The sequence below is a fragment of the Notechis scutatus genome, chromosome 3 (assembly GCF_049901735.1).
Source record: "Notechis scutatus isolate UNSWTSFEM ecotype Mainland chromosome 3, rNotScu1.2, whole genome shotgun sequence".
Lineage (NCBI taxonomy): Eukaryota > Metazoa > Chordata > Lepidosauria > Squamata > Elapidae > Notechis > Notechis scutatus.
In genome coordinates this window covers 65,065,513-65,090,413 of record NC_142011.1, presented here as the reverse complement: position 1 = coordinate 65,090,413, position 24,901 = coordinate 65,065,513, and the positions used below count along the sequence as shown (strand labels likewise).

The window sequence follows — 24,901 nt, the reverse complement described above, 5'->3', positions numbered from 1 at the left end:
ATCATCTTCTTTTGGTTAGTGAATCAATTAAACCTTTCATGATAGTGAGATCGTTTCCCAAATTTCCCTTAAATCAGGGAAGAAATCACAAAAAAACCTTTGGACTGAGAATAAGCCTATTCCTACAATGCCATTTTTGTTCACTGCAGTGTCAAAAATTGTGAAAAACACACTTCTTTTCTTCATCTTCTTGTTCCCTATTTACTGGTCTCTTTCAAAGAGGAAATTGTGAACATCAAACTTATTCTCAACTGTCCTAGTGAAAGTTTTTATTAGTATCTATTTTTATTTTTGAAATTTACCAGTAGCTGCTGCATTTCCCACCCTAGGCTTATACTCGAGTCAATAAGTTTTCCCAGTTTTTTGTAGTAAAATTAGGTGCCTTGGCTTATATTCGGGTCGACTTATACTCGAGTATATACGGTAAGTCTGTTTTGATTTTGGAAAGCTATGGATTCTAATAAGACCCTGTTAAAAATTAAACATTGAACTGCAGTTTCCTTATTGCATTACAAACTTCCCTTGATCTGCACTCTTATACCAGAATCCAGTAAAAAAAACACCTGATATAATTGTGGCCTGTGAGAATTAGAATCAGGTTGATTAGAATCGACCCTCCCAACCTTTTTAATTAAATAAAGGACAACATTTAACAAGTAGTGCTAAATGAAGCATTAAATAAAGTGTTAAAGCATTAAAGAAAACTTAAGTAAAGCATTTAAGTTACTAGCAATTTTAATACAGTATTGACATAATTATGGCAGCACACTGATTTTAAAAGAGAAACTTACAGTTACAAATTTTTAACAAATACCTTGATTTTTAGTGAAGAATAAGAAATTCCTCAGTGTATCTTTTCAGTTTTCAGGTCCTGCAGTTAGGCTGACCAAACTAAAGTTATGTAGGCATAACAGGTCATACATGATTATTTAAGAGTATTTCTTTCCAGATGGAACAATTTTTTAGACAGATTTTGGGTTGCTTTGGCGACCTTTATTGAAAGGAGTGATCCTCTCCCTGTGGAAAAAAAATCCAATAAATTGTTCCCATATTCTATCCTTTATCAAAGCCAAGATTGAGGGCATATGTTCATCCAGATATCACTGAATTAGCATCTTTAACAATTGGACATACTGATTAAAGACTGTTGAAAGCTCTAATTAAGGAAAATTGGAGAACCGTGGGTTTCTCTTCCTCTGAAGAATTTAGAGCTGAAGGTAAGCATCCCAACAAACTTAATGACCTCTCCGAATGATCTTAGCTTATAAGTGAACAGAGCTTTGACTCTGCCTAATGTATGGGCTAGAGTCTAGACTAATCAGAAAAAGAAGAAACATTGAATGCAAGGCAATAGTAGAAAGAGAATTGTAAGAACCATTCTCTTGGGTCTTACCTCTGCTTAGTTTTTACATCTAATTTTTGAATTTTTATGGTATAGAGATGCTTAAAAACTCATACATTTTTTTAAATTAGAGTTAGAAGGAGGCCTAGTCCAACCTCCTTCTCAAGTCTCTACCATTCTGGGCAAAAGGCTGTCTAGTCTCATCTTGAAAACCTCCATAGGTTCTAGAGGAAAGCCATTCCACTGATTAATTGTTCCCAATGTTAGGAAATTTCTCCTTAGTTCTAGGTTAGATCTATTTTTAATGATCTTCCAAGTCAGTGTAGATGTCAACTATTTAGCTACATTCAATTTTATCATTAGATGGGTGATGGTCTAAGGAATGGCTAAGAGTTTCCTATCTTGAAGCCATTTTCATATTATCTGTATAGGTTCTAGATCTACAAGCAACAGTTCTGGTTATGCTCTTTCCTCAATTCTCAGCCAAACTTCTCCCTTGCATCCTTAAATTCTGAATTAAGTCATGTTTCAGAAGCAGACATAGTGCATTGGAAATATACTGATTCATTCATTTAAAAATAGAGTACACAGCAGGATGCATGCAGTTTCATTCCATTTTATCTCTGTCTTCTACGCAACTCTGCCAACACTTAAATACAGTATAAATATGTGCAATGATGACAACTATTTTCTGCGTGTGTATGTGTACACATGCTGGTTTTGCTAAAATGCAGAGTGAAGTGCATGAATAAAACTGCAAAAGGTAGTATCAATATAGTCATAATTAACATAAAAGATCATATTAAGAATTTGTGCTCTTGTCTTTACAGAATTATATTGATCATGAATGTGGGGAGAGATTTAAAGATGCTGAAAATTGGAACACTGAAATTCCAAATTATGGCATGAAGTTTAGAAACTGAGCCAGGTGAATTTAGAGGCAGAGCAAAATAGAGAGGATAATTATAATAAATTAAAAATATAATAACGTCTTCACTCTAAACATTGTCCTGTTAAATCCCTGTTGTTATCTGTTTTATGAATTCAATTCCATCTACAGTGCAAGATTTTGTGAGACCCTATGTACCAATGGGAATCAGGATCAATATTCCAAACAAATGGATAAATTTCATTTTAGAAAGTAAATGTGAATTTAAACTACAGACAAAACAACTAGAAAACAAGGTCAGGCATGCAAATTAAAAATACAAATTCAAAAACTGATGGAAATTTGGGGATTTAAAAAAAATGATTTGTCATTCTTATCATGTTTCACTTACTGTAAACACTTGTCCTTTTCCAAGTTACTAAGATAACGTTGTGTTTCATTCATATAAAGGGAACGGTATCTCAACTTCTTCGAATATTTCTCATGCTTTGTGGTATCATAGCGGCCAACACCGACAGGATTCTGTAGAATAGAGCATTGGGGACATAGTGAATACTTAAATCTTCCTGATTGCCCACTTCAAAACAAGGCCATGACAAATTGCTCCTATATTGATGTCAAAAAACCCACAGGGATTTCTCTGTGAAGTCGAAGGAGAGGGAGGAAGAATCCTAGAGGCTAGCTAATGAAACAAACAAAATGTTTTAAATTGTGATATTTATGTACTTACTTAACAAGCACATCTACATTATATTAAAGTAACCAAAATATCTTTACAATCCACAAGGCATGTCACAACTTTTGAGCACCCCTAATGTTTGGAAACTGAACGTTGAAAAATTTGACATGCCCCACTAGCTATGGAATTAAGCTACTTGGAAGATTATCTTGGAATTTATTTTATTTATTTATTTATTTATTTGATTTGATTTGATTTGATTTGATTTGATTTGATTTGATTTGATTTGATTTGATTTGATTTGTCTATCGCTTGCAAGATAACAGGTATAAGTATAAACATAGTTATGAATACATGAAATGGATACGTATAAGAAAAATAAAAAAAGAAACTATAGGACAGGGACGGTAGGCATGATTGGTGCACTTATGCATGCCCCCTACAGGCTTCCTAGGAAAGGGGTGAGGTCAATAGTAGACAGTCTAAGGTTAAAGTTTTGGGGGTTTGGGGAAGAAACCACAGAGTCAGGTAGAGTATTCCAAACATGGACCACTCTTGCTGAAGTCGTATTTCCTGCAATCAAGTTTGGTGAGGTTAATCTTGAGTTTGTATCTATTGTGTGCTCTTGTATTGTTATGGTTGAAGCTGAAGTATTTATTTACAGGTAGGACATTGCAATGTATGATTTTATATACTATATTTAGATCAGACCGAAGGTGGCGTAGTTGTAGGTTTTCTAGTTCTAGAGTTTCAAGTCTGGTGGCATAAGGTATTCTGCAATGAGTAGAGGAGCGGAGAACTCTTCTTGTGAAATATTTCTGGACTTTCTCAACTGTGTTAATATCAGATACGTGATGTGGATTCCAGACTGATGAGCTGTATTCAAGTATAGGTCTAGCAAATATTTTGTATGCTCTAGTTAGTAGTGTGATATTACCAGAGAAAAAGCTATGTAGGATTAGGTTAACAACTCTTAATGCCTTTTTGGTTATGTAGTTACAGTGGGCTCTAGCACTTAGATCATTAGAGATGAGTACTCCAAGGTCCTTGACAAAGTTTGGACCATCAACAAGACTATTCAGCTTGTATTTTATTTTCTGATATTTTTTTTGCCAATATGTAAGACAGACCATTTATTTGTTGAGATTTGAAGTTGCCATTTGTTTGACCATTCTGATACATAGTCGAGGTCTTTTTGAACATAGTTGGGGTCTTTTTGATCACCAACAGAAAAAAGTGACTAAGACAGCCCAGACAATAAACACTCAACAGCATAAAACAAAGCTGGAGAAGCAACAAGACAAGATTGGAAAACAATTTTTTAAAAGTATCCTTATCACACTATGATTTTCACAGGGTGATTTTCACAGGATTTCCCTTGCTCTATGAAATCCTGAGCAGCAGAGCTCCACCAGAATAAAAATTTGCTTAGGATGAAGTATTTTGCATCCTTCAATACAAATTGCCTTACATCTATTGCAGAGGTACTGCAGCAGTGGTTCACAGCCATGTGTTGTTAGTTCTTGCTGTGTCTGTAGCCATGCTACATTGAGAATGCAATTTGTACTGAATGTTCAACTGGATGCTCTGTGTTGAAAATGATGACAGTTCTCCAACTGATGTTCATAGGGTGAAAGTATACCTCGATTATCACATGTATGCATTTTATTACCTTAATAGTACCGGTATATAAAATTACTAAAACTGAATTTGGTGGAATCTCAATTGGTTACACAAATGGAAGGGGAAAGCATCAATCAATCAATCAATCAATCAATAGACAAATAAATAAATACATGCTGTGTCTGAAATGCACTTGATATCAGTATAAATCTTAACTTTGACCAATCCTTTAAAATTAGAAGCTAACTGGTCTTTGTGGAGAGAATGTTGAAAGATATGTATTATTTTATCTGATCTAAATCTATAGATGATAATGATAATGATGATGACGATATCCATTCAATTGAGTCCAACTGTTAGCAATTCAATGGGCCAGGTCTCTCCACATCTTCCAATTTTGCGCTATTTCTTTTAGTTTTTCTATGCTCTGACTGGTGTCAGCTTTGATGGTGTCCCACCACTATGTTTTTTGATGACCTGGTTTCCTTTTACTGCTAACTCTTACAAACACAATTGCTTTCTCCAGTGAATTCCCCTACATGACATGGCCAGCGAGATGGAGTTTTGTGGTTTTGTCTTCTAGTGACATGTCTGGTGTTAGGCACTCCAGTTCTGCTTGTTAGTCAATTGCTAGACAAAGAATACACAATGTAAATATCTATTTACATTGAGAATATTGTATGGATACCAGTATTCTTATAAGGAAAAACTGCTAGCTCTTCTTAAAGAGAACAGATTAAATACATAATTATACAAAGCCCTCTTAGAATCACCATATCTTGGCTTTATACCAAAGAATGATGGGTTTGATTATTCTACCTCTGGAGAATAGGGAAGTTAAGCTACTATAGACCATCTATCGATATTTAATCCAAGACCTACTCCACAGTTGCTTTAAACCACATGAGTTGAATAATCTGCCTCAACATTGTTTGCCCTGAGCCCAGCAGTTCTTTAGTGATAGAACTGAGCTTGTATTTCTGCCAGAATTACATTTGTTATTTGGCTATTCCTCTGAGAAAAATTGTGGCACAAATAGCATTATTTCATGTAGCACACCATATATGCAGACAATTATGCCCTAAATCAGAGGAAAGTTGTTCCAGTCACTTAGCAATTTAGCCTGAATCTTTGTGTACACAAGCAGCAACTTTCTTAAACCTTGTCCTGGATTTGCAAATGGAAACCAGAATTCTGTTTTTGCCAGCTCCAGCCACTTGAGCCTAAACTGCTGATAAGTCCAGATCAGTAGGGAAGTGAGACTTTTTCAAAATGAAACTTTTCCTAGCTGCTTGGGTGCTTCTAATATCACCATAGTAACTCAGATAAATGCAAATGACAAAAGAAAAGGCATAAGGAAAACAAATACCCCACTAGCACCTTCCTTTGGTGCACCAGAATTTTAAGAAGATTGAATCAATGGGCAAAAGAAATATCACACACTTAAACTGCTAAGAAATCGCCTTAAAACCAATATAGATAAAGAGATTAATTATTTCTCTCCCAGGGACATCTGCAGAAGGAGTGGCATCCCAAAAATAAAGATGATGGTTACAACCATGCCCTGCAAATCCCATCTCTTTTGCAATGCATGATAAACCCATTTGTGATTGTCATCTGTCTTGTCTTTCTAGTCCCCTGCTCCCTTCCTTAAATGAGATTCTGCTGACTCTGTCTTACTGGCTGTCTTGTTCCAAAGATGCTTTTTCCAGAAGGCAACTGGACTTTCTTGGGTTTTTTTCCTCCTTTGAGAAAAACATTTTGCTTTCATCTAAGAAGCTTCTTCTATTCTGAATTGAAAAACTTGGATGAGAAGTGAAATGTTTTCAAAGGCAAAAACAACAACCCAAGAAAGGTCAGTTGCTTTTTGGAAAAAAGCACCTTTGGGACAACTACAGGTAGTCCTTGATTTACGACCACAACTGAGCCCAAAATTTATGTTGCTAAGCAGGACATTTGTTAAGTAAGTTTTGCCCCATCTTACAACCTTTCTTGCCACAGTTGTTAAGTGAATCACTGCAGTTGTTAAGGTAGTAACACGGGTTTTTAAGTGAATCTGGTTTCCCCATTGACTTTGCTTCTAAGAAGGACGCAAAACGGGATCGCATGGCCTTGGGACACTGCAACCATCATAAATATGAGTCAGCTGCCAAGCATTTTATTTTTGATCACATGATCATGGAGATGCTGCAAGTTTCATAAGTGTGAAAAAATTAATGTGACTTTTTTCAGTACTGCTGTAACTTTGAACACTAAATGAACTGTTGTAAGTAAAGGATTATCTGCATGACCTGGATGATTGAGAAGCTCAATGGATACTGGGTGTCTTGGACACAGTGTCAGCAGTGGTGGGCTGCAAATTTTTAACAACTGGTTCTCTGGCTGGGTAGGCATAGCCGGTTGGTCATGTGACTGGGTGGGTGATGTCACTCATCATATCCAGCCCCCCTCCTGGCCACTTGCCCCAGGAACAGGTAGAATTCAGCCGGTTAATCCCATCACTGGCTGGCCCCGCCTCCGCCGATTTTTCGGCCTGTTTTTCAGCCATTTTCAGGCCAATTTTGAGGCATTTTCAGGCCATTTTTCCAGCCAAAATCAGCCTGAAAATGGCCCCCAAAACAGGCCATTTTTAGGGTGTTTTCAGCCCTTTTTTGTGCATTTTTCAAGCTGTTTTTCACCCCCAAAATGGCAGGAAACGGCCTAAAAAACAGGTGGGGGTGGAGCCAGCCGGTGGTCCGACTTGCCAGTTCTCTGAACCACGCAGAATTGGAACAAGGGGTTTGGGCGAACCCATCCAAATCTGTAGCAGCCCACCTCTGAGTGCCAGGGCTGCAATGAGAAAAGAAATTATAATCATGTTTCTCGCTTACCGTATTTCCAAAACAGAGACGGTATGCACGTCGGTCAAATCTTTTCGCACCAATCCAGAATGGTGGTTGGTTTTTATATTCTGTTCTCTTAATGGGGTTTATGTCATAGGAGCCTGGTCCTGTTTGGAACTGGGGGGAAAAAAAACAGGCAATTATTTTCTGTTATTGATTGATATTACTATATGTTCATCATCCTCATTAAACACCCATTACAGAAAAGCACCTCGGAGATTTGCTTGTCAGTTCCCCCTATTCTTCTTCTTTGCGCAGCTGCCTAGTAAATATAATTCTGGATGTCCTTTAATGTTTTCTGCTTAGAGAAACTATTTTGATACTTTGAAAAGAAAAAAGAAAACCGCATTCTTTTAAAAAAACAAAAACAAATTGTACTTCATTCTGTTCCCATCCTCATTGGAAATGGTAGGAAAAAAATCAGCACCGGATGGCTGCTGAAGAAGCTGAGGAAAGTCACCTACCTGTTCACGTGATAACATGCCAATTTTGGACCAGAAGATCCGTTCAGTTGGATAATCAGGATCCCGTGAAAATGTACCAAAAACACCGTGTTTCTTTCTCTCCCTCGTCTCCAGTTCATCCAGGAAGGATTTGATATTGCAACCAGACAACTCAGAGGTTTTTCTCTGCCATGATTAAATAAGAGAAAAATATTGCTTTAGAAATGAAAATAGGTAGAATGTACCCTACAGCAGTGGCCCGCAACCTTTTTTGTGCCACGGCCCGGTACCGGCATCACAAAATGATCCGCGGCCCGGTACCGGCATCAGCACGCATGACAAGGCAAGGCGAGCCGAGCGACCGGCCAGCCAGCCATCCCCCGCTTCTCCCCGCCACCTTCAACTCCTCCTTGGTACCTTTTTTGTGCTTTTTTGTGCTTTCTTAATCTCCTCCGCCATCGGGACGGCTCTTCGTTCGAAGCCGCCCCCCCCCTTCGATGAAACTAAGGCGCGAGGATTCCTTCAGGACCCAAACGCCGCTTTCCAACCGGAAAAGCTCACCCGGAAGCACTTTCACATCGAAACAAGATGGCGGCACCCAGCAAACCGGCGGCCCGGTAGAAAATGATCCACAGACCAGTACCGGTCCAGGGCCCGGTGGTTGGGGACCCCTGCCCTACAGGCCACCTTAGTTTCACAGTCACAATTGGGACCAGCATTTCCATTGCTGAACATCTGATGAAAGTAATGAAACAGTTGCAAGAAAACAGCCAAGCTCAAAGAGCACCAAGGACCCATCATTTCAACCCTGAGCTACAAATATTCTCCTTTATAGGCAATTTATTCTGTTTTGGTTTCAGCCAGATGATGATACAGTCGTTTCCTATGCCAGGAAGCCTCCACCATCAGCTTCTTAACAGCATCACTTCTCAGGAAAAGAAGTAATCTATCATGGAACTACTTCAAGCTCGGAACCTGACTTAGACCAAATAGTTTAGTTTACTTTATTGTCATTGCACCTCATACAACGAAATCAAACACCATCTTCAATGCACATCATGACCAGGACCATGAAAATAAACACAAACACACATCCTTCACCCTTCACACATTGAACAAGAAACCCCCGACACCATACCAACACTGCATTATACAGCAGAATTCAAAAGAGCCACTGCCCTGGGATAGAAGCTGTTTTTCAGCCTATTTGTCTTTGTTTTTATTATTCTGTACCGTCTGCCAGATGGTAAAAGTTCAAAAAACGGGTTCCCAGGATGAGATGGATCTTGAGAATGTTTTGAACTTTCTAAAGGCAGCGGGAGCTATAAAGCTCTTCCAAAGAGGAGAGAAGGCAACCAATGATCTTCTGGGCAATGACATTAACCCTCTGGAGTGATTTCCTATCTGCCACTGTGCAATTGGCAAACCATACAGAGATGCAGTATGTTAAAATGCTCTATGGTGCAGCGGTAGAAGGTCACCAGCAGTTTTTCATTCAGTTGTTGTTTTCTGAGAAGTCTCAGATAGTATAATCTCTGCTGGGCCCTTTTGACCAGTGCTGCAATGTGAGCATCCCAGGTCAGGTCCTCTTTTAGGGTAACACCCAGAAACTTAAAACTGGCCACTTGCTCCACTCGGTCTCCATTGATAAGCAAGGGCTGGATGTCTGATCTGTTCCTTCTATAATCCACTATAAACTCCTTGGTCTTATTGGTGTTGAGGACCAAGTTATTGTCTCCACACCATGAAAGCAACTGGTCCACCTCATCTCGATAGGCAGACTCATCCTCCCCGGAGTTGAGTCCCACCAATGTATCATCTGCAAATTTAGCAATAGTACTACTAGCATGAGTGGGAATGCAGTCATGCACATAAAGAGTATAGAGTAAGGGACTCTATAGCTGAAAGATGTGTGTGTGTGATCTGGTTATCTCCATATGGCTTCAGCTTTTGCTTGTATTACTGAATATAAATTTACTACTGCTTTGAAAGAGTGTTAAACCTGGGATCAAAAGCAGCCTAGCTTGATGGAAGTGTGGTGGTAAGAATTTCAAAAGTCTCTTCTTTTTCTGATGCTTCACCACACTTGTCAGTTTTTGTTCAGGTTCTTTTGAAGCATGGTTTTAGCACCTCTCCAGAGCAGTAATAAACCCATTATTAAACATGCACTTTTCTGATCTTCCTTTTTCTGAAAATGGTCTTAAATTCCACATTGTCTTCCTGTCAGGGAAACACAGTGTGATATTTTCACTAAAATATTCAATTTTCTGAATCTAAACTTCCTTAAATAACCGAGTCTAGGACTTATAGAATGCCAATCTAATACAGGATTGCAAAATGTAATTTGAATCTTATTATTTGTTTCTGTTATAATAGTACAGCATTTATCACTTTTTTTAAAGAAAATTTCCAACCACAACATTTATTAATTCTATTCTTCTTAAAATCCTAGAACTTGTTGGCTGGAGAAGTTGAAGTCCACAAGTCTTCAAGATTGGATACCCCTGTCCTAGAGTTTTTTTAAAAAAAGTGACTGGGAGAAAGGATTCACTCCTGTGTTGAAGTTGTCTCAGTCAAATTGTAGCCTTCCCCAATTCGATGTCTTCCCAAATCTTCACCTATAGCTTTGATCATTCATAGGCAACATGGCCAATGGCTATCATGGATCAAAGCGTTTGTCATGCCCCTGTCAGAGTCTGAATCCGAGGAGGAAGAAGGTTGGCTGTGGAGGAGGCTGGGGAAGAGCAAAGTCCAGCTGGGCAGAGCAGGGGAGAGATAGAACAAGGGAGAGGGAGTTCAGAGGAAGAACCAGGCCCACCCCCTCTTCATCCTAGGGAGGAATGGAGAAGAGAGCAATGTGGGTTGCATGGCTTACGAGAGAGGAGAGAGCCCTGATTCCCTTCATTAGCCACAGCTGGGAAGACAGTTGATAAGAAAGGCAGGCTGCGTACGGCAGGCTGCTAGGAGCAAAGTGACTTTATCCTGTGTTGTTGTGGCTTATCTGTGTTCCTGGCATCTTCCCAACCATGTGAGTTTTGCTGTGCCTTCAAGCCTGAGATTCTTGCTTCTGTCCTGCCAAACTAATTACTTCAGTTTGGTTTGTTTGGACTTTAAGTTACAGTTTGTGTTGCTCATTTTTTGGACTTAATTTTGTGCAGTCAAAGGCAAAGGAGTGTTTTTCTCCAGCCAGAAGGTAACCTGGACATTGGGGGCAAAGTTGGAGATAATAAAGGGACTCTTATTGCTTATCTGACTGTGTTGCCTTTGGATCATCACAGCATTAGTCCAATAAAATGGATGAGCATTCAGTCTGTATATTACTAACCAAATTGTGGAGAATTCTTTGTAAGCAGAAAAGGGAGAACACATACATCACCAGCAAAATGTCCAGAAACCATAGGCTTTGATCTGTTGCCGGTGAAGATTTCATAGGGACCTCGAATACTGACCACCCGTTTCAACATCTCATCCACACTATTTTTGATATTGTAAGTACCAGGTCCCAAACCGCTTCCCTAAAGTCAATCACGAGAGAAAGCATCAGACAGAGACACATGAAAACAGCTACCTTTAGGCAGGTGAACATTGATCCCTATCTAGAAGTAGTTATGCTCTATCTGGAGATCCAGCACATGACTCCGTGGCTCCGGCTGCTCCATGAGAAATCAAAAAGAAATATGAGGGTCAAGTAAGCACTGCCATTGGACAGCTGCAAAGCTATTTGTAACCCATTAAGAAAAGTTTATTCAATTTTGCTCCAATAGCATGGACGAGTTTTGTTTTGCAGCTGTCATTGGTTGCTTTGGCTTCAAAGGATTTATGCTTGCCCCATTCATGGACTAAAGTGAGATGAGCTTCAGGGGGAATGCAGCCAAAAATAATAATAAAAAAATGTTGCCAGAGCACAGTTGGACCATAGAGAGGTGTAGAAGGGGTTCATAGTCCATATTCAACAAGTATATTGTTGAGTTGTTGCTTCTATGGGAGCATTAGTCACATACAACAGTGAAGTGGAAAATCAAGAAGATATACTTGCCGCATGGACAATGGTGAATTGTTTAGGAGTTTTACTATCCATTAATCCTACAGCAGTGACTGGGGTTTTTTCCCTCTCTTGTAGTTTGGCATAAGGATTTCCATAGGTGCCAGGGCCAGGATAACATTCCTAAGAATACCAGGGGGGAGAGAGAGAGGGAGAGAGGGAAGGAGGGAAAGAGAGAGAATCTTTTTATATATATGTCCAAGGTTGACCATCATTATTTATTTTAATATGACCTAATGAGATCTATATAACATTAACATTCTTTAGGTAGATTTCCCCCGCTTTCATGCTGAAGTGTTCTCAGGGAAACAAAGTCCTACGTTACAGTGGAAAGAGATGGATGTGGTTATGTTTAAGTTGGGTAAAGGGAGCTTCCCTGGATAAGACTTGTGGCTGAAAGATTACTGATATGCAAAAGATTATTTCTAAAAGTTCAAAGAAGTTTCCTAACAAAAATCTCTATTTATGCTGGAAGGCGTGTGCTCGAGAAATAGTTGTCTGAAATTCTTAAGACAAGGGCTATATGCTATGGCTGGAATTCTGATCAAAGTGTGTATTAGATATCCACAAAAGTTCTTTCTCCTATATGGCCTTTCACACAATATACTTAACTACAGACAAATGTGTCTTAACTGACCCAAATTTGGGGGAAATTACTGAATTACTACATCTTTTAGATCTGTCTATATCCTTCAAATCCTTATGGCAGGGGAATACATGCAAAATTTCATTACATCAATAGCTGCTTTCCCATTGATCAAGCAGATAGTAATTAAAATAATTAGGTTAAATCGCTACTATTGTAGTACAACTACTACTTGACAGGGTTTTTTGCATTGCTAGGTCTTGGGGATGAGTTCTGCACTGAAGAAAGCTGTTTTTTTTCTGCCATTTTATAGTTTCAATAGTTTTTCTCAGAGGATTGTCTGAATGAGGTTTGATAACTATCTAAGAGTTGATTCAGTTTTATAGTTTACTCACCAGGGAAGCACAGTTTAACCTAAAATATATCCAGGACTATTTGGTGTTAGGAGCATTTCTCACCAACCCTACTGCTAAGTGAGCTGTGGTGCTTACAAAATATATTTACTCCGCCCTTTGTCTTCTTAAGCATGCTGTATGAATGAAGACTTTGTCAGAATAGGAAATTTGCTTATTTCTTGGCTTCCTGTTTGTTATGTTGCAATGACAAGCACATCAGCCATGCCATGGAGAAACATATTATGTTCATTCATTGGTGCTTAGATAAGCATCGGTCTGAAAATTATATATTAGTTTTTCCTGCATAATAAACAGTTCAAGCCCTTTTAAGTAAGAAATATGCTAAAACTGATTTCCTGTCAGTAAGGTATGCATTTCACATATGTGGTATGGTGGCCTAGAGGTGAAGCTCTCGCCTCACAATCAGGAGGCTGGGAGTTCAATCCCAGGTAGAGGGCGATATTTCTCTCTCTGGGCAAACTGAGAATATATCTGCTGAAACAAACTCCACAATGGCGACAGTAAAACGCTCAGCTCTATTCAGTTGCCCAGACTTGGATTCCATTAGTTAAGGAAGTGGCAAGCTTGTTTTAGACATAAAGCTGGCGGGAGGAATACCAAAGGCATCAGAGTGTCATGGCTTGGATGTCAAGGGGAAAGGAAGACAAATGAAAAACATACATCTGGGCATAACTATGTGTCTCATATATTTGTGATGATATTAAGACCCAAGTACATAAGAACAGGTTTTATATCATGCAAACTTTACACGAGGGTTGCCAGTTTGCATCATTGCAGGATTATGCTGGGTTGCATAACACTCTGCATTAAAATGTGATTGGCTTACTTCTGGTTACTGCAGTACACCACGTAATCACAGCTAGATAGCATAGTGATGGAAAACAACATACAGAGTAGACTAAAACTTTTTATATTTTCAAGCCAGAATAACATAAATTATCCAACTATAAACAAAAATGAATAGATAAAATACTAAATTAGGTTGGTGCTTGAATTGACCTCTACTCTTCTACATCTTTATGACACTAAGCTGAAATTATTTCTTCTTATGTGGAGTGGCAAGAAGTGATTTAAAAAAATCCAAGATTCATGGTAGCATCCATGCAATCAAAAAAAAGGGGACGTGCATAAGCGCACCAACGTGCCTACCGTCCCTGTCCTATTGTTTCTTTTATTTTTCTTATATGTACTCATTTCTTGTATTCATAACTATGTTTATCCTTATACCTATTATCTTGTAAGCGATTGACAAATCAAATAAATAAAAAATAAAAACCCCACCTTTTATACATACAGACACACAATGCTGATGCATGTACAAAAGGGCAAGGGCTTCATTCTCTTGGTTGCAACTGCTAGTTTGGTCTATTTTACTTTTTCCTGCTTACCGGAGATGCCATTTGGCATTGTTATTCCAACACTCCCTGTCTTGCTCTACACCCTTGAATAGGCCCAAGGGAGAGCTACTGAACCAGCCAAGAGATTAATGGAGGGCAATGCAGGCTGAATGAGAGAAGAAACTCTTTCCAGGCAAATAGTTCAGATCTATAGAAAGTCCCTTCATTGGCAGTCTTTTTGATGGGGAAAATATAGTAGTGGGGAAAAAAGAGAGGAGGGATCACCATAAAAACAACAAAGGATGACTCAACCCCTCTTTGCTTTCTTCTCGCCATTATTGTCACAGCCATTATCATAATAGTAGGCAAAATAACTGACCCTAGACAATACTAACTAGACCCAAAATAAATCACCAGGTATCCTCCAGAATTTTTGCCAACAACTATCATATTTCCTGACCACTAACCATGCTCGCTGGTGTTTATAGGTAGCTATAATTTAAAACAGCAAGGCACTAGGTTGTGGGTTGTCATCAGGCATGCTAGATGACAATGCAATGAAATTTCCAATTGTGGGGAGAAACTTCAACTTCCAATACTCGATATCCATATCCTAACATTACAGAAACTCATCTGAGTTCTGCTTCCTCTCCTTCTGTTGCACTGGAGAGTCCTGTGCATTGTCTTCTAAGTTGTTGGATATAGCTGGGTTTATATGGTTCATACCTAGACATATTTTAATCAACTATGTTGTGTGAACCCAACTTGTTTTTGTCGTTCAGTCTGCAGTGTAAACTCAAAAAAAAAGATTAATTGGGTAAAACCTGGACCAAGTAACATGAAGAAATATATCCCATAAATATAGCCAACAATCCAATGTTTAGATGTATAGAATCACACTGTCCCACAATGCACATTTTATAGATGCAAAATTCCCTCATGGAAACAAAATAATCTCCAACTGGCTTTAAAATAATCTTATTTTTAGACCTGTGCCACAGCAAGAACCAATGAAAAAGATACATATTCAACAAATTATAATACCTTATAAACATGAATTTTTGGTTGTTTTGTTCTGTTTGGTTGGAAATTGCTGTTCTTCATTCAGGATCCCAGCATTTATTTTCCCAGTTATAATGTACTATTCTAGATCTCATACCATCTCCACATGTTTTAATTAGCAATGCCCAGGTCTATTTCTTTCTCAATGATTATGTTTCACAAAGAAACTGTAGTCCAGGTTTATCCCACTAACCATCATTTAAATGTGCTGAACTGTATACACCTTAATCAGATGGCTGTGCTAAGGGTAATAGAATATATGAATATATAAATCGTTCTATTCTAATAATACTGAGTGATAATTCAACAACCTAGAAGCCTGTCTAACTTTTACTTTATTTTTTAATGTTCTTCAAATTATTAGTTCCAGCAAAGATAAAAACTAAGTCATACCCTCATGTAGTCTTTAAATCTTATTGCTCCAGTATCACAAATTCCTCTAATACTGTGTGGCTGTTTTTCCATGAGCTGCAGAAAATCTGTGTGATTGTAAGTCCCAGGTCCCAGTTTTCTTTTCTTGAAGAAAAATAAACATAAGAACATAGTTGAGAAAATGGATGCTAGCAACTGTTAGAAAGGCTGGGAGAAGAAGAGAGGGATACACATATACATATTGCATGTGAATGTATTTTTGTACCCTAGCATTCTTGCTCACAACTATTGTTTTCTCATTCCTAATAACAGTGGGGAATTTTGGTTAGGGTGAGTGTTGAATCTTGTCTCCTCTCCTCTATAAAAACACGTTCTTCAATGCCCAAATGATCAACTACACAGTGAATGTGTTTGCCAGGGATCTATGGGTCAAAGAAACATTAGATTGGATTTATGTGTTGTAGGGATTATATCTGGCAGGCAGAAATTGGAAAGTCCACTAACTGAAAGTAAAGAAATGTCAAAAACTGTGACTAGCCAAGGATGTAGATCATAGATAATTTCATATAATGCAGAATTATACATAAATTAGAAGATTTTGAGCAAAAATGTTGGAGGAAAGTAATAAAATTATTCATAACACTTGTATGTTTCTGAGAATAATTGCACAGCATTGTGACAAGTTACCTTCTGAGAGCCTTTAACTTAACATTTGCCATTGTTGAGTGGACCACGTAAGAGAATACTGTTGCAAAGAAATGGGATGAATGGACAGATAGATGGAATTCATTGTTCTGAATTCTAGTGTTGCTGTGACAATGTAATAATCCTAAAGAGGAGGATTTGATGTAGTTCTTTTTCAAAAAAACCTTGGAATTACGTTCTATTAAGATGAATAGTCCCCTTCATGGTTGACTTGTCTGATAAATCAGGCTCTACAGTTCCAAAGATATTTCTGCTTATGTTCAAGGAAATGTATGAAAACCATACTACACTACAAGTCTACCAGGTCTCTGATAATTTTACTATCTCATGGGTGTCAAACTCAAGGCCCAGGGACTGAATCTGGCCCTCAGGATGCTTAGATCTGGCCTGCGGGGCCACCCTGGAGACAAGAAAGGACCAGCTCACGATGCCTCTGCCAGCAAAAGCGGAGCTCAAAAGGGCCCCAGGGGTTGCAGGAAGCTGTCGTAGCCAAAAACAGAGCTCAGGAGCCCATTTTCACTGGCAGAGTTTTTGGGCCACCATTGGCGCCCCCAACATGAGTGATGTTGAGCTGGCCATGCCCCCAGGTCATGCCCCCCCGATGCCCCCAAAGTAAAACACAACCTGATGCGGCCCTCAATGAAATCAAATTTGACACCCCTGACTAGCTGAAAATAAATAAATGAATTTTCAAGAATTCTTTTCTGTATCTAGGGGTCAATAAGACATTTGCAGACAGACCCAGTAGCCTTAATATGAGTGAGCCGGAGCCCTGAAAAGGAGGAATTTGCAAACTGGTACAACAACAAATAGTTCTGTTACCATGCTCCTTTTGAGTTCTTATTGATTCAATGAATGCGTGGACAAGTCTATTATCAGCACTCAGTGCCATGGACCTAAACGGATCCACTCACCCGAGCTTTCTCCTGCTGGCATATTTCTTTAAATTTAAAATGTGGCATTTGAGTGAGTCTAGCTGCTTCCTGAGACTTGGCCCAACTGGAGCTTGATGCCTTCTTCTGCAAGGCAGTAGAGCTGAAGCTTCCATCGTCAGTCACATAGGTGCCCGGTCCTAATTTTCGGCACTAAAGAAAGTACAAAGTTAATATTGATACCTTCCCAACTTCCAGGATAATGTCAGTATTATTAAGGGTGTAATAATCAGCATTCCATGAAATCATATATTGCCTGATTTGTGCTACTGCGTGCCTTTTCAACAGCACATAAACTGATATACCAAAGGGTGTACAAAAACAGACAGAAGAGCATGAGAATGCCAACTGTTGGACAATTGTAAGCTTTGGAGACATTGTTCTATTTTGTTTGGAGGGCTGCATGCCGCCCCCCCCATCTCCATTTTTAACCTTCCTGGGCCCCAGGGAAGTCTTCTTGAAGCAAAAATGCCCCTCCAGGAGGCTTCTCTGAGGTCCAGGAGGCAAAAAAACAAAACAGGAGGGGGTGCTACCAAAAAAGAACAGTCAGTCACATGACCACCCAGTCACATGACCACACCTACCTAGCCACGCCCACAGAACCAGTTGTTAAAAAATTTGAATCCCACCCCTTGTTTTTAACCACAAAGGACACCTTTCATATCACACTAAGAATAATGGGCAGAAGGAATAGCCTTGAGGAATAGGAAGAAAAGCTGTATATTGTCATCAGCACCTGCAATGCAGAGAAGCAGCCTTTGAAACAGCCCTCTTTTCCTGCTTTTTTTTTAACTGCAGCTGTGCCTCGTTCGGCAACTAAAGTTGAAAAATTAGGAAATAAAGATCAGGTAAGAGCCCGGGTGGGAGGGTAGGCAAAAATATCAGCAGACATAGAACCGGTTCTATGTCTGCTGCTCTTCAAAGCTACCAGTTCTACAGAGGTGGACAGAACCGGTAGAAACCCACCTCTTCCCATAATCCCTTGCAGGTGGAGTCTGGGCAGCTGAATGAAGCTAGCAGAGTGTTTAATGGCCAGATGCCCTTCCTGTTTCCAGTGCGGAGTTTTGTTCAGCAGATATGTTCTCATTGTGCCCAGAGACAGAAATATCTGCCTCTACCTAGGATTGAACTCACAGCCTCCTAATTGTGAGACGAGAGCTCCACCTCTAGGCCACCACACCAGTCCTTTCTGCTCTCTCTGTGTGATTATTGTAAAATACCAGCCATGACATGTAGAGAAGAATTTCTGGATCTTGACATACAACCGTGTGCCAGGAAACCAAAAAGGACATTAGACTGCATGATACTGGAGAATAGTGATGATTATTTTTGTAGCTTTCCCACATCTTTTAGTCTAAATTTCTGTGAATCAAAAAGTTCCAGAGAATTTTACAGGAGGGAATTTCAAAATATTTGTTTTGTTTTCAAAAAATATCTTTTTGATAGTGAAAACTGTATGTTCTTGTTCAACCACATAGTTAGGAAACGGGAGGAAATAGTTTTACTTTGTGGATGTGAGACCCATTAAGAAATACACTCACCAATTCTGAACAGACATTCTTACAATATGGAGCCTGGAGAAAAGTACTGGGCTTCTTACAATTCGGATAAATGGCGGATACATCAAATCTAACAAAGAAAAAGAAAAAACCACATTCAGAATATATAGTCAGAAGAAGAATATCCCAAAGATGAAAATATCTCTTTTTTGCCTTTAGTAAAATTTTAGCCAGAAAAACTAGCCAGTCACTGTGATAAACTAAGAAACCAAGACATTCGTACTATGTCATATTCCTTTGTAGGCAACTTCTAACCAATCATTTGAGGTGAATATAGAAGTTTTGTTATAGGACACTCCAGAATTAGAATGGGGTAAAGAACCTGCATACTGTTAATCATCCTAACCAGCACAGCCAATGTTTAGTGCTGCAACTTTGTATAGGGGCTTCTGTACCAGACCCAGATCAATTTTAGAAGTCTACTATATAGAAATTCTAATAATCCTGTACGTGACTGCTCATGAGGTGATTCTGATCTACAGAATTTGAACACAGGGCTTTATCTAATTGCCTCTATTTGACAGAACTGATTCATCTCTTTTTTTCACATGCTTATTTCAAATCTGCTCTAGAGCAGCAGGAACCTACATAGCAGATCTGAGAACGTATAGACATGGGGCCACAGCAAGAAAGAGAGAAAGGAATATGTCATTGTACAATTCTTTCATCAGATATAATTCATAGTAATTTAGTAATTTACATTAAAATCTATATTAAAAACCAAGTGTTTATATAGAAGGTTTCATCAACACGACACCTTCTAAATATGTCAGAAAAAAATCCACCTTCTGGCTTGAGATGATGAGTTGTATAAGTGAAGACACACACACTAAGGAAGCTAAGGAAGACTACTTAATTAGTATAAACATATCTATGCTGTGTGGTATTTAAGACAAGGAAATAGGAAAGCCATTTTTAATAATCAGTTTGAAAAAAATATGTTATTTTCCATTTACCTACTATGTAATGCATTTGGGAAACATTTGCAATTTTGAGACAGTGTATTTTAAGGCATTTTATTAATAAACTTTGAAAAGTTCAGATGTAATGGGTGTCCTGTGTCTAAGTTTTGTTTTTGTTTTTGCATTTCCCCCCCTTTCTACCATTTTCCTTCTTTGCAGAGGGGAGAAATTGCTGGAAGAAGCTATCTCTCCAAATTATCTCTTCCTAAACCACTGTTCTCTGCAGTGCAGCGCTTCTCTAAAAGATGTTAACCGCAGGTTAATAAGCTCAGTTCTGCAACCTTAATTAGTCAATTAGCACACTTCAACCCTCTTGTGCTGCTGTTTGAAACTGGCATGATCCTAATCAGTTTCACTCTAAAGGCTTTATTTTGCCTTCTAAGTAACTGGGAGCAGGCAATGCAATGTTATTAACACAACCAATATTTCTTATTAATATAGGGATTAATAGTCCTACTGATAACAAGAGGTGAACTGCTTATCTTCATTTTTAAAGGTTTTTTTGGTGCCTCCTAAGTCTGTGAAATTGTTGATGTAATTAAATAATAAATTTCAACCAAATGACAGGACTAAAATTATAATGATGACAGCCAGAGTAGTTCCATGGTTAAGATGTTCAACTAGAATCAGGGAAATCCAGATTCCGTTTAGCCTCAACCAAGATATTCACTAGATATCTTTTAGCCAGAAATTGTCTCTCATGCTAAATTCACATTTACAATACTGATCAGGATGATTATGTTCATTGCTGTTGTCATCTAAATTTTACTGTCCAAAGCAATTCTGGGTGGCTTAAATTTTAAGAATCAAAAAAATAATACATAGAAGAAGGCCTCCTCCATGTCCGGACAAGACAAATCACATGTATGACAAAAGCAAAAGGGGTTCAGTAACCAGGGAGAAAAGCCAGGTTTTTAAAGACTGTTGGCATTCCAACTGGTAGGAATCATCCTGGATCTATTATTGTGGGAATAAAATAGGAGAAACATATGCCTGCAAACCACGAAGTCCTGAAGGAAAGATGGGTTGTAAATGAAATAACCCATTTCATGTTTTAGCTTCAAGATCCACTTTTCTAATGACATATACATACACACCAGAGGTGGTATTCTGCAGGTTCTGACCAGTTCTGGAGAACCGGCAGCAGAAATTTTGAGTAGTTCAGAGAACAGGCAAATACCACCTCTGACTGGAGATTTTACAGTATCCTTTCCCTGCCATGCCCACCAAGCCATGCCCACACAACCAGTCGTAAAAGAATTTGAATCCCACCACTTATACACACACCATATTCCAGCTACAAAGGTAAAAAATTATTTAAATTATTTAGAACATTACAACAGTGTTTTTCAAATTGCGTTCTTTGAGTTGTAGCCAAAATCTATCTCTCTTAAAGGAACCAAATCATTCTGAAGATGTATCATGCCCTTATTATGCTTGCAAACAACTACAGCTATTTAGCAACTACTGTAACTGAAAAAGCCTTGAGCAAAACTAGACCACTTATATACCTTTGGCCTAGTACCTTACAAAGAAGAGAAAAAGAAAGGCAAATACAATGTAAAGCACTGCATGATGTTGAAATGTTTCTGACAAAGCAATCTGATGACCTTGGTATAAGTTATCAATTCTTACTAGGTCAGCATGCTAGCCCTACTACCTCTGAGATATGGTCAATGAATGTAATAATTTGGCCTAACTAGACCACTGGTTCCTGTTAGTTTCCTGCCCCTGTTACCATTCAGGATCACTTTTTTAAAAAACAAATTTTATTGATTTTCAAAAACAAACACAAACAAACAAAACATAAAACATAAAAACATAAAACATCTTTTTTGAAAGCAGCTTCATCCCGGGTTACATCTCTTCGTACAGACACAAATTCAAATTCATGCTCATTTTATATACCATTCCATATCTTATTGCCATTCTACATTTTCTATATAGCTTCTCCTCTCTTAACTTTCTTAGTTTTATTTTATTTATCTCATCTCAGTTCAAATCATTATACTTATATTCTTTGTCTGTCCTGTTTCCAGCTGTCTATTATCTTTTCTCATTAAACAAAATTTCTCCTGTAATCACTGATTGGAGTATGACACCTTTATCTCTTTCCCCTAAATTTATAACACTTAGTATAATACATAACTTCCATTTGGATTCTGCTTAGTACATTCTAAAATTACACACTATATTTTAAAAAGAGAAAAAAAATATAAATATATAATATAATTAAAACAACATTCCATACCAATTCAAATCTATCATTAATATTAATATTCATTTAAATCTTAAACATTTTACACATTACTTTTCAAATAAGTATCATACTTTTATGGGAACACTTATAAACTTTCCATAATTATTTCCCCCCAACTTCACTTGTATTTTAAAACATTGTGTCATTAAAATGTTCCCATTCCTTCTTAATTCAATTCTCTCATTTATTTCATTTCCTTTCTTTTGTTCACAAAAGTTTCACTGAATTACACTAAATCTTTTATCCCACTTTTTAATCACATGTTGTTTCCAATTTTCTAACATTATTTCTAATACAAATATAACAATACAATCTTATGTACCTTTGTAGAATCACTTTTTCAGTTAAGTTTTTACCCATTATCTCTAAATAAGTCCTGTTTCTTTACATCTTGCTCCACACCTTTGAAGTTTCTCTTCCCTTCCTTCCTCCCTTGATTCTTCTCTCTGCCCTTTTTACCCCCTTGTCTCTCCACCTCCATTTCCCTCTTCTGTATTCCTCCTTTCTGTTGCTTTCTAACATTATATCCACTTTTCACCTTATTTTTCCCTTTTTTGGTTGTTGTTTTTATCTTAAAGTCTCCGTTTTCTTTCCCTCCTTTCCCCTTCCTTCCCCAAGTAAAGTTACTTGTTCGTTAAAGATGGCTTGTAGTTTCTCGTAGGTACAGATCACCATTTCTAAGAATTGAAAAAGAGAGCCAAGAGAGTCCTTCCCTTCTTGTTCCTCTTCTTTGTATTTTTTAAATTCCATTTTCAGTTCATCCACAAGAGATGCCATTGTAAAAAAATTTTTTTTTCAAAGAACCACCCGTGTTTTTAGTCATTCAAATATAATTTCCAAAAGTCCCAAAGTCACCAAGCAATCCAGATACACACAAGCTGTTTCTTTTGACACTTTCTTCTTTTTTCACTTTCTCTTCCTGGGGTTACTGTTTAGTTACAAAATTCCAGTTAAAATGTATCTTTTAGAAGTCTTGTTAGGATTTAAACAGATTCTTTTAAATTCTAGGCAGTCTCCTCCTTCCGAATCCTACTCTTATTCTTTTCCTCTCCCCACTTACAGCAAGAAAAAAAGTTTTTTGTTTTTTTAGTGTTCAGAAATCCTTATTATCCCCTTGACATTTAATTATCCGGTTTAATTACCTATTGATGCCAAAGCGGGTTTTTCCGATTTCTCATTCATTTCTGTTCGCTGTCAACGTTAGGAAGAAGAGTAAAAAAAAAACTTTCCCTTTTCACTTTCATTCGCTGCTTCCGAATCTTTCTTGGGAACGATGTATTTTTTTAAAAAATTTAAATTCCAGGATACCTTGGTTGTTGCTTCTTATCCTGGTCAGCCAAAACTTTCACTTCTTAACTTCCTGGGTTCACAGGAGAAGACACTGTGGGCATCTATCTGATGGAAGTGCTCAGTTTCCAGAGGCCCTTGGGGAGGCAGCTCTCTCAAGGCCTTAATCGCTGTTGGAACATGGAAGTTGTCCCTGAATGCCTGCTTGCAAGGGCATCCTGTGGCTTTCCAAGAAGCTCCAGGGGACGAACAAAGCAAAGAGGTGTGTAGAATGCCATTGTTGTAAAATAAGGAATGACTCTGACCCCAAGCACTGATAGGAGTCCATATTCAGGCTTATACTAGGCTGATGAGAGCAATTAAAAGTTGATATTTTTCTGCTCTTATTATATCCTCATATTTTCTATTCTATTCCATTCTATCTATTCTATGCCATTTCTATCCTCCTCTTTTGGAGAAAGTTTTGGAGAAAGCAGTTAGATTATAGATTATTTGAGCTTGTTTTTGTTGAGCTTCAGGTCCAGGTTCAGCACAAAAGTGGCATTAATCCCATATATTGATGATTTCTGGTAGGACACGGATAGGGAAATGAAACCGGCCACTACCTGATCTCTGAAACTTTTCTCTACCATTGATCAGGGTATCCTTATATATCCTTGTGAGCTATCTCCAGGAGCTAGGGTAGCAAACACTCTCTTTCATGGCTCTCTTCTGCTGGTATGGTTCCAGTTAGTAGAGCTTGATTTTCTCAGTGCCTTGTAACTTTGAATGGATATTAAATGAATGGTTGTAAATTGAGGATTATCTGTACCGAATAAACAATTTCTTGCCTTATGTGATAATTGGCTACTTCGCACCGGGGAAGAACAAATTCAACATTTGCCTTTTGTGTGTGTCTGTGTGTGTGTGTGTGTGTGTAAAGACACACACACACACACACACACACAGAGAGAGAGAGAGAGAGAGAGAGAGAGAGATACACAAATGCACCTGTCCCGAATCCTGCTGGAGTTGTCTATACCTTGCTTGTTGAGTCCCAAAAGGGGCACCTGTGAAGCCTTTTGATTCCATCTTCTGCTGCCCAGAAGAAAAGGAAAAGAAGGATCACTTTCCTGATTGGCAGCTGTAGAAGAAAATGGCTCTGGAATTTCACTGCCATGACAACACTGGACGCTGGAGCTTCTGTTTCCATGGTCCTAACAGAGGTGTGTCTTCAGGGCAACCAGCTTTCTTCACAAAGCCTTGTCAGTGCTCCTGGCAGCTATTCCAACTCAGTCTTGGACTATGCTTGGAAGAGATGGTTAGATCCTGCCCAGCGGGTCTTTCATGGCAACTGCAAAGTAACAGCAAAGAAAGAGTAGCAGAAGGAATGGCAAGGATGTGTTTAGGGAGGACACATACCACAGCTGTTCCTTCTTTGATTTATAATGATCATGCTAATCCTTAGCATTAGTCTAAAACTCTCATAATTCTTAACTAATGTGGTTGGCCTAGATGCTAATGAACCATTCCCCACTAAACCT

General features: G+C 38.4%; 1 protein-coding gene across 1 annotated transcript; it reads right to left on the bottom strand.

Annotated features, from left to right (window-relative positions):
• Positions 1-717: 717 nt before the first annotated feature.
• Positions 718-24,522, bottom strand: CIMAP2 (ciliary microtubule associated protein 2). The gene is made up of 10 exons (XM_026665670.2): positions 24,400-24,522; positions 18,852-18,939; positions 17,293-17,463; positions 15,695-15,817; positions 11,895-12,023; positions 11,230-11,373; positions 7,880-8,044; positions 7,404-7,532; positions 2,623-2,753; positions 718-1,017 (listed from the first exon to the last, which is right to left on the bottom strand). The coding sequence occupies exons 1-10, from the start codon at positions 24,447-24,449 to the stop codon at positions 963-965; spliced, it is 1,185 nt and encodes a 394-aa protein (XP_026521455.2). The 5' UTR covers positions 24,450-24,522; the 3' UTR covers positions 718-962.
• Between the last annotated feature and the right edge of the window lie 379 nt (positions 24,523-24,901).

What these genes read in the sequence shown, in the direction of transcription:
- CIMAP2 (XM_026665670.2), bottom strand. Translation starts at nt 24,449, where the DNA reads ATGGAATCAAAAGGCTTCACAGGTGCCCCTTTTGGGACTCAACAAGCA. An exon ending in TTTGGGACTCAACAAGCAAG is followed by an intron (nt 18,940 to 24,399) that starts GTATAGACAACT and finishes TTTCTTTGTTAG; the next exon opens with ATTTGATGTATCCGCCATTT. An exon ending in GCCAGCAGGAGAAAGCTCGG is followed by an intron (nt 15,818 to 17,292) that starts GTGAGTGGATCC and finishes TTTTTCTTCAAG; the next exon opens with AAAAGAAAACTGGGACCTGG.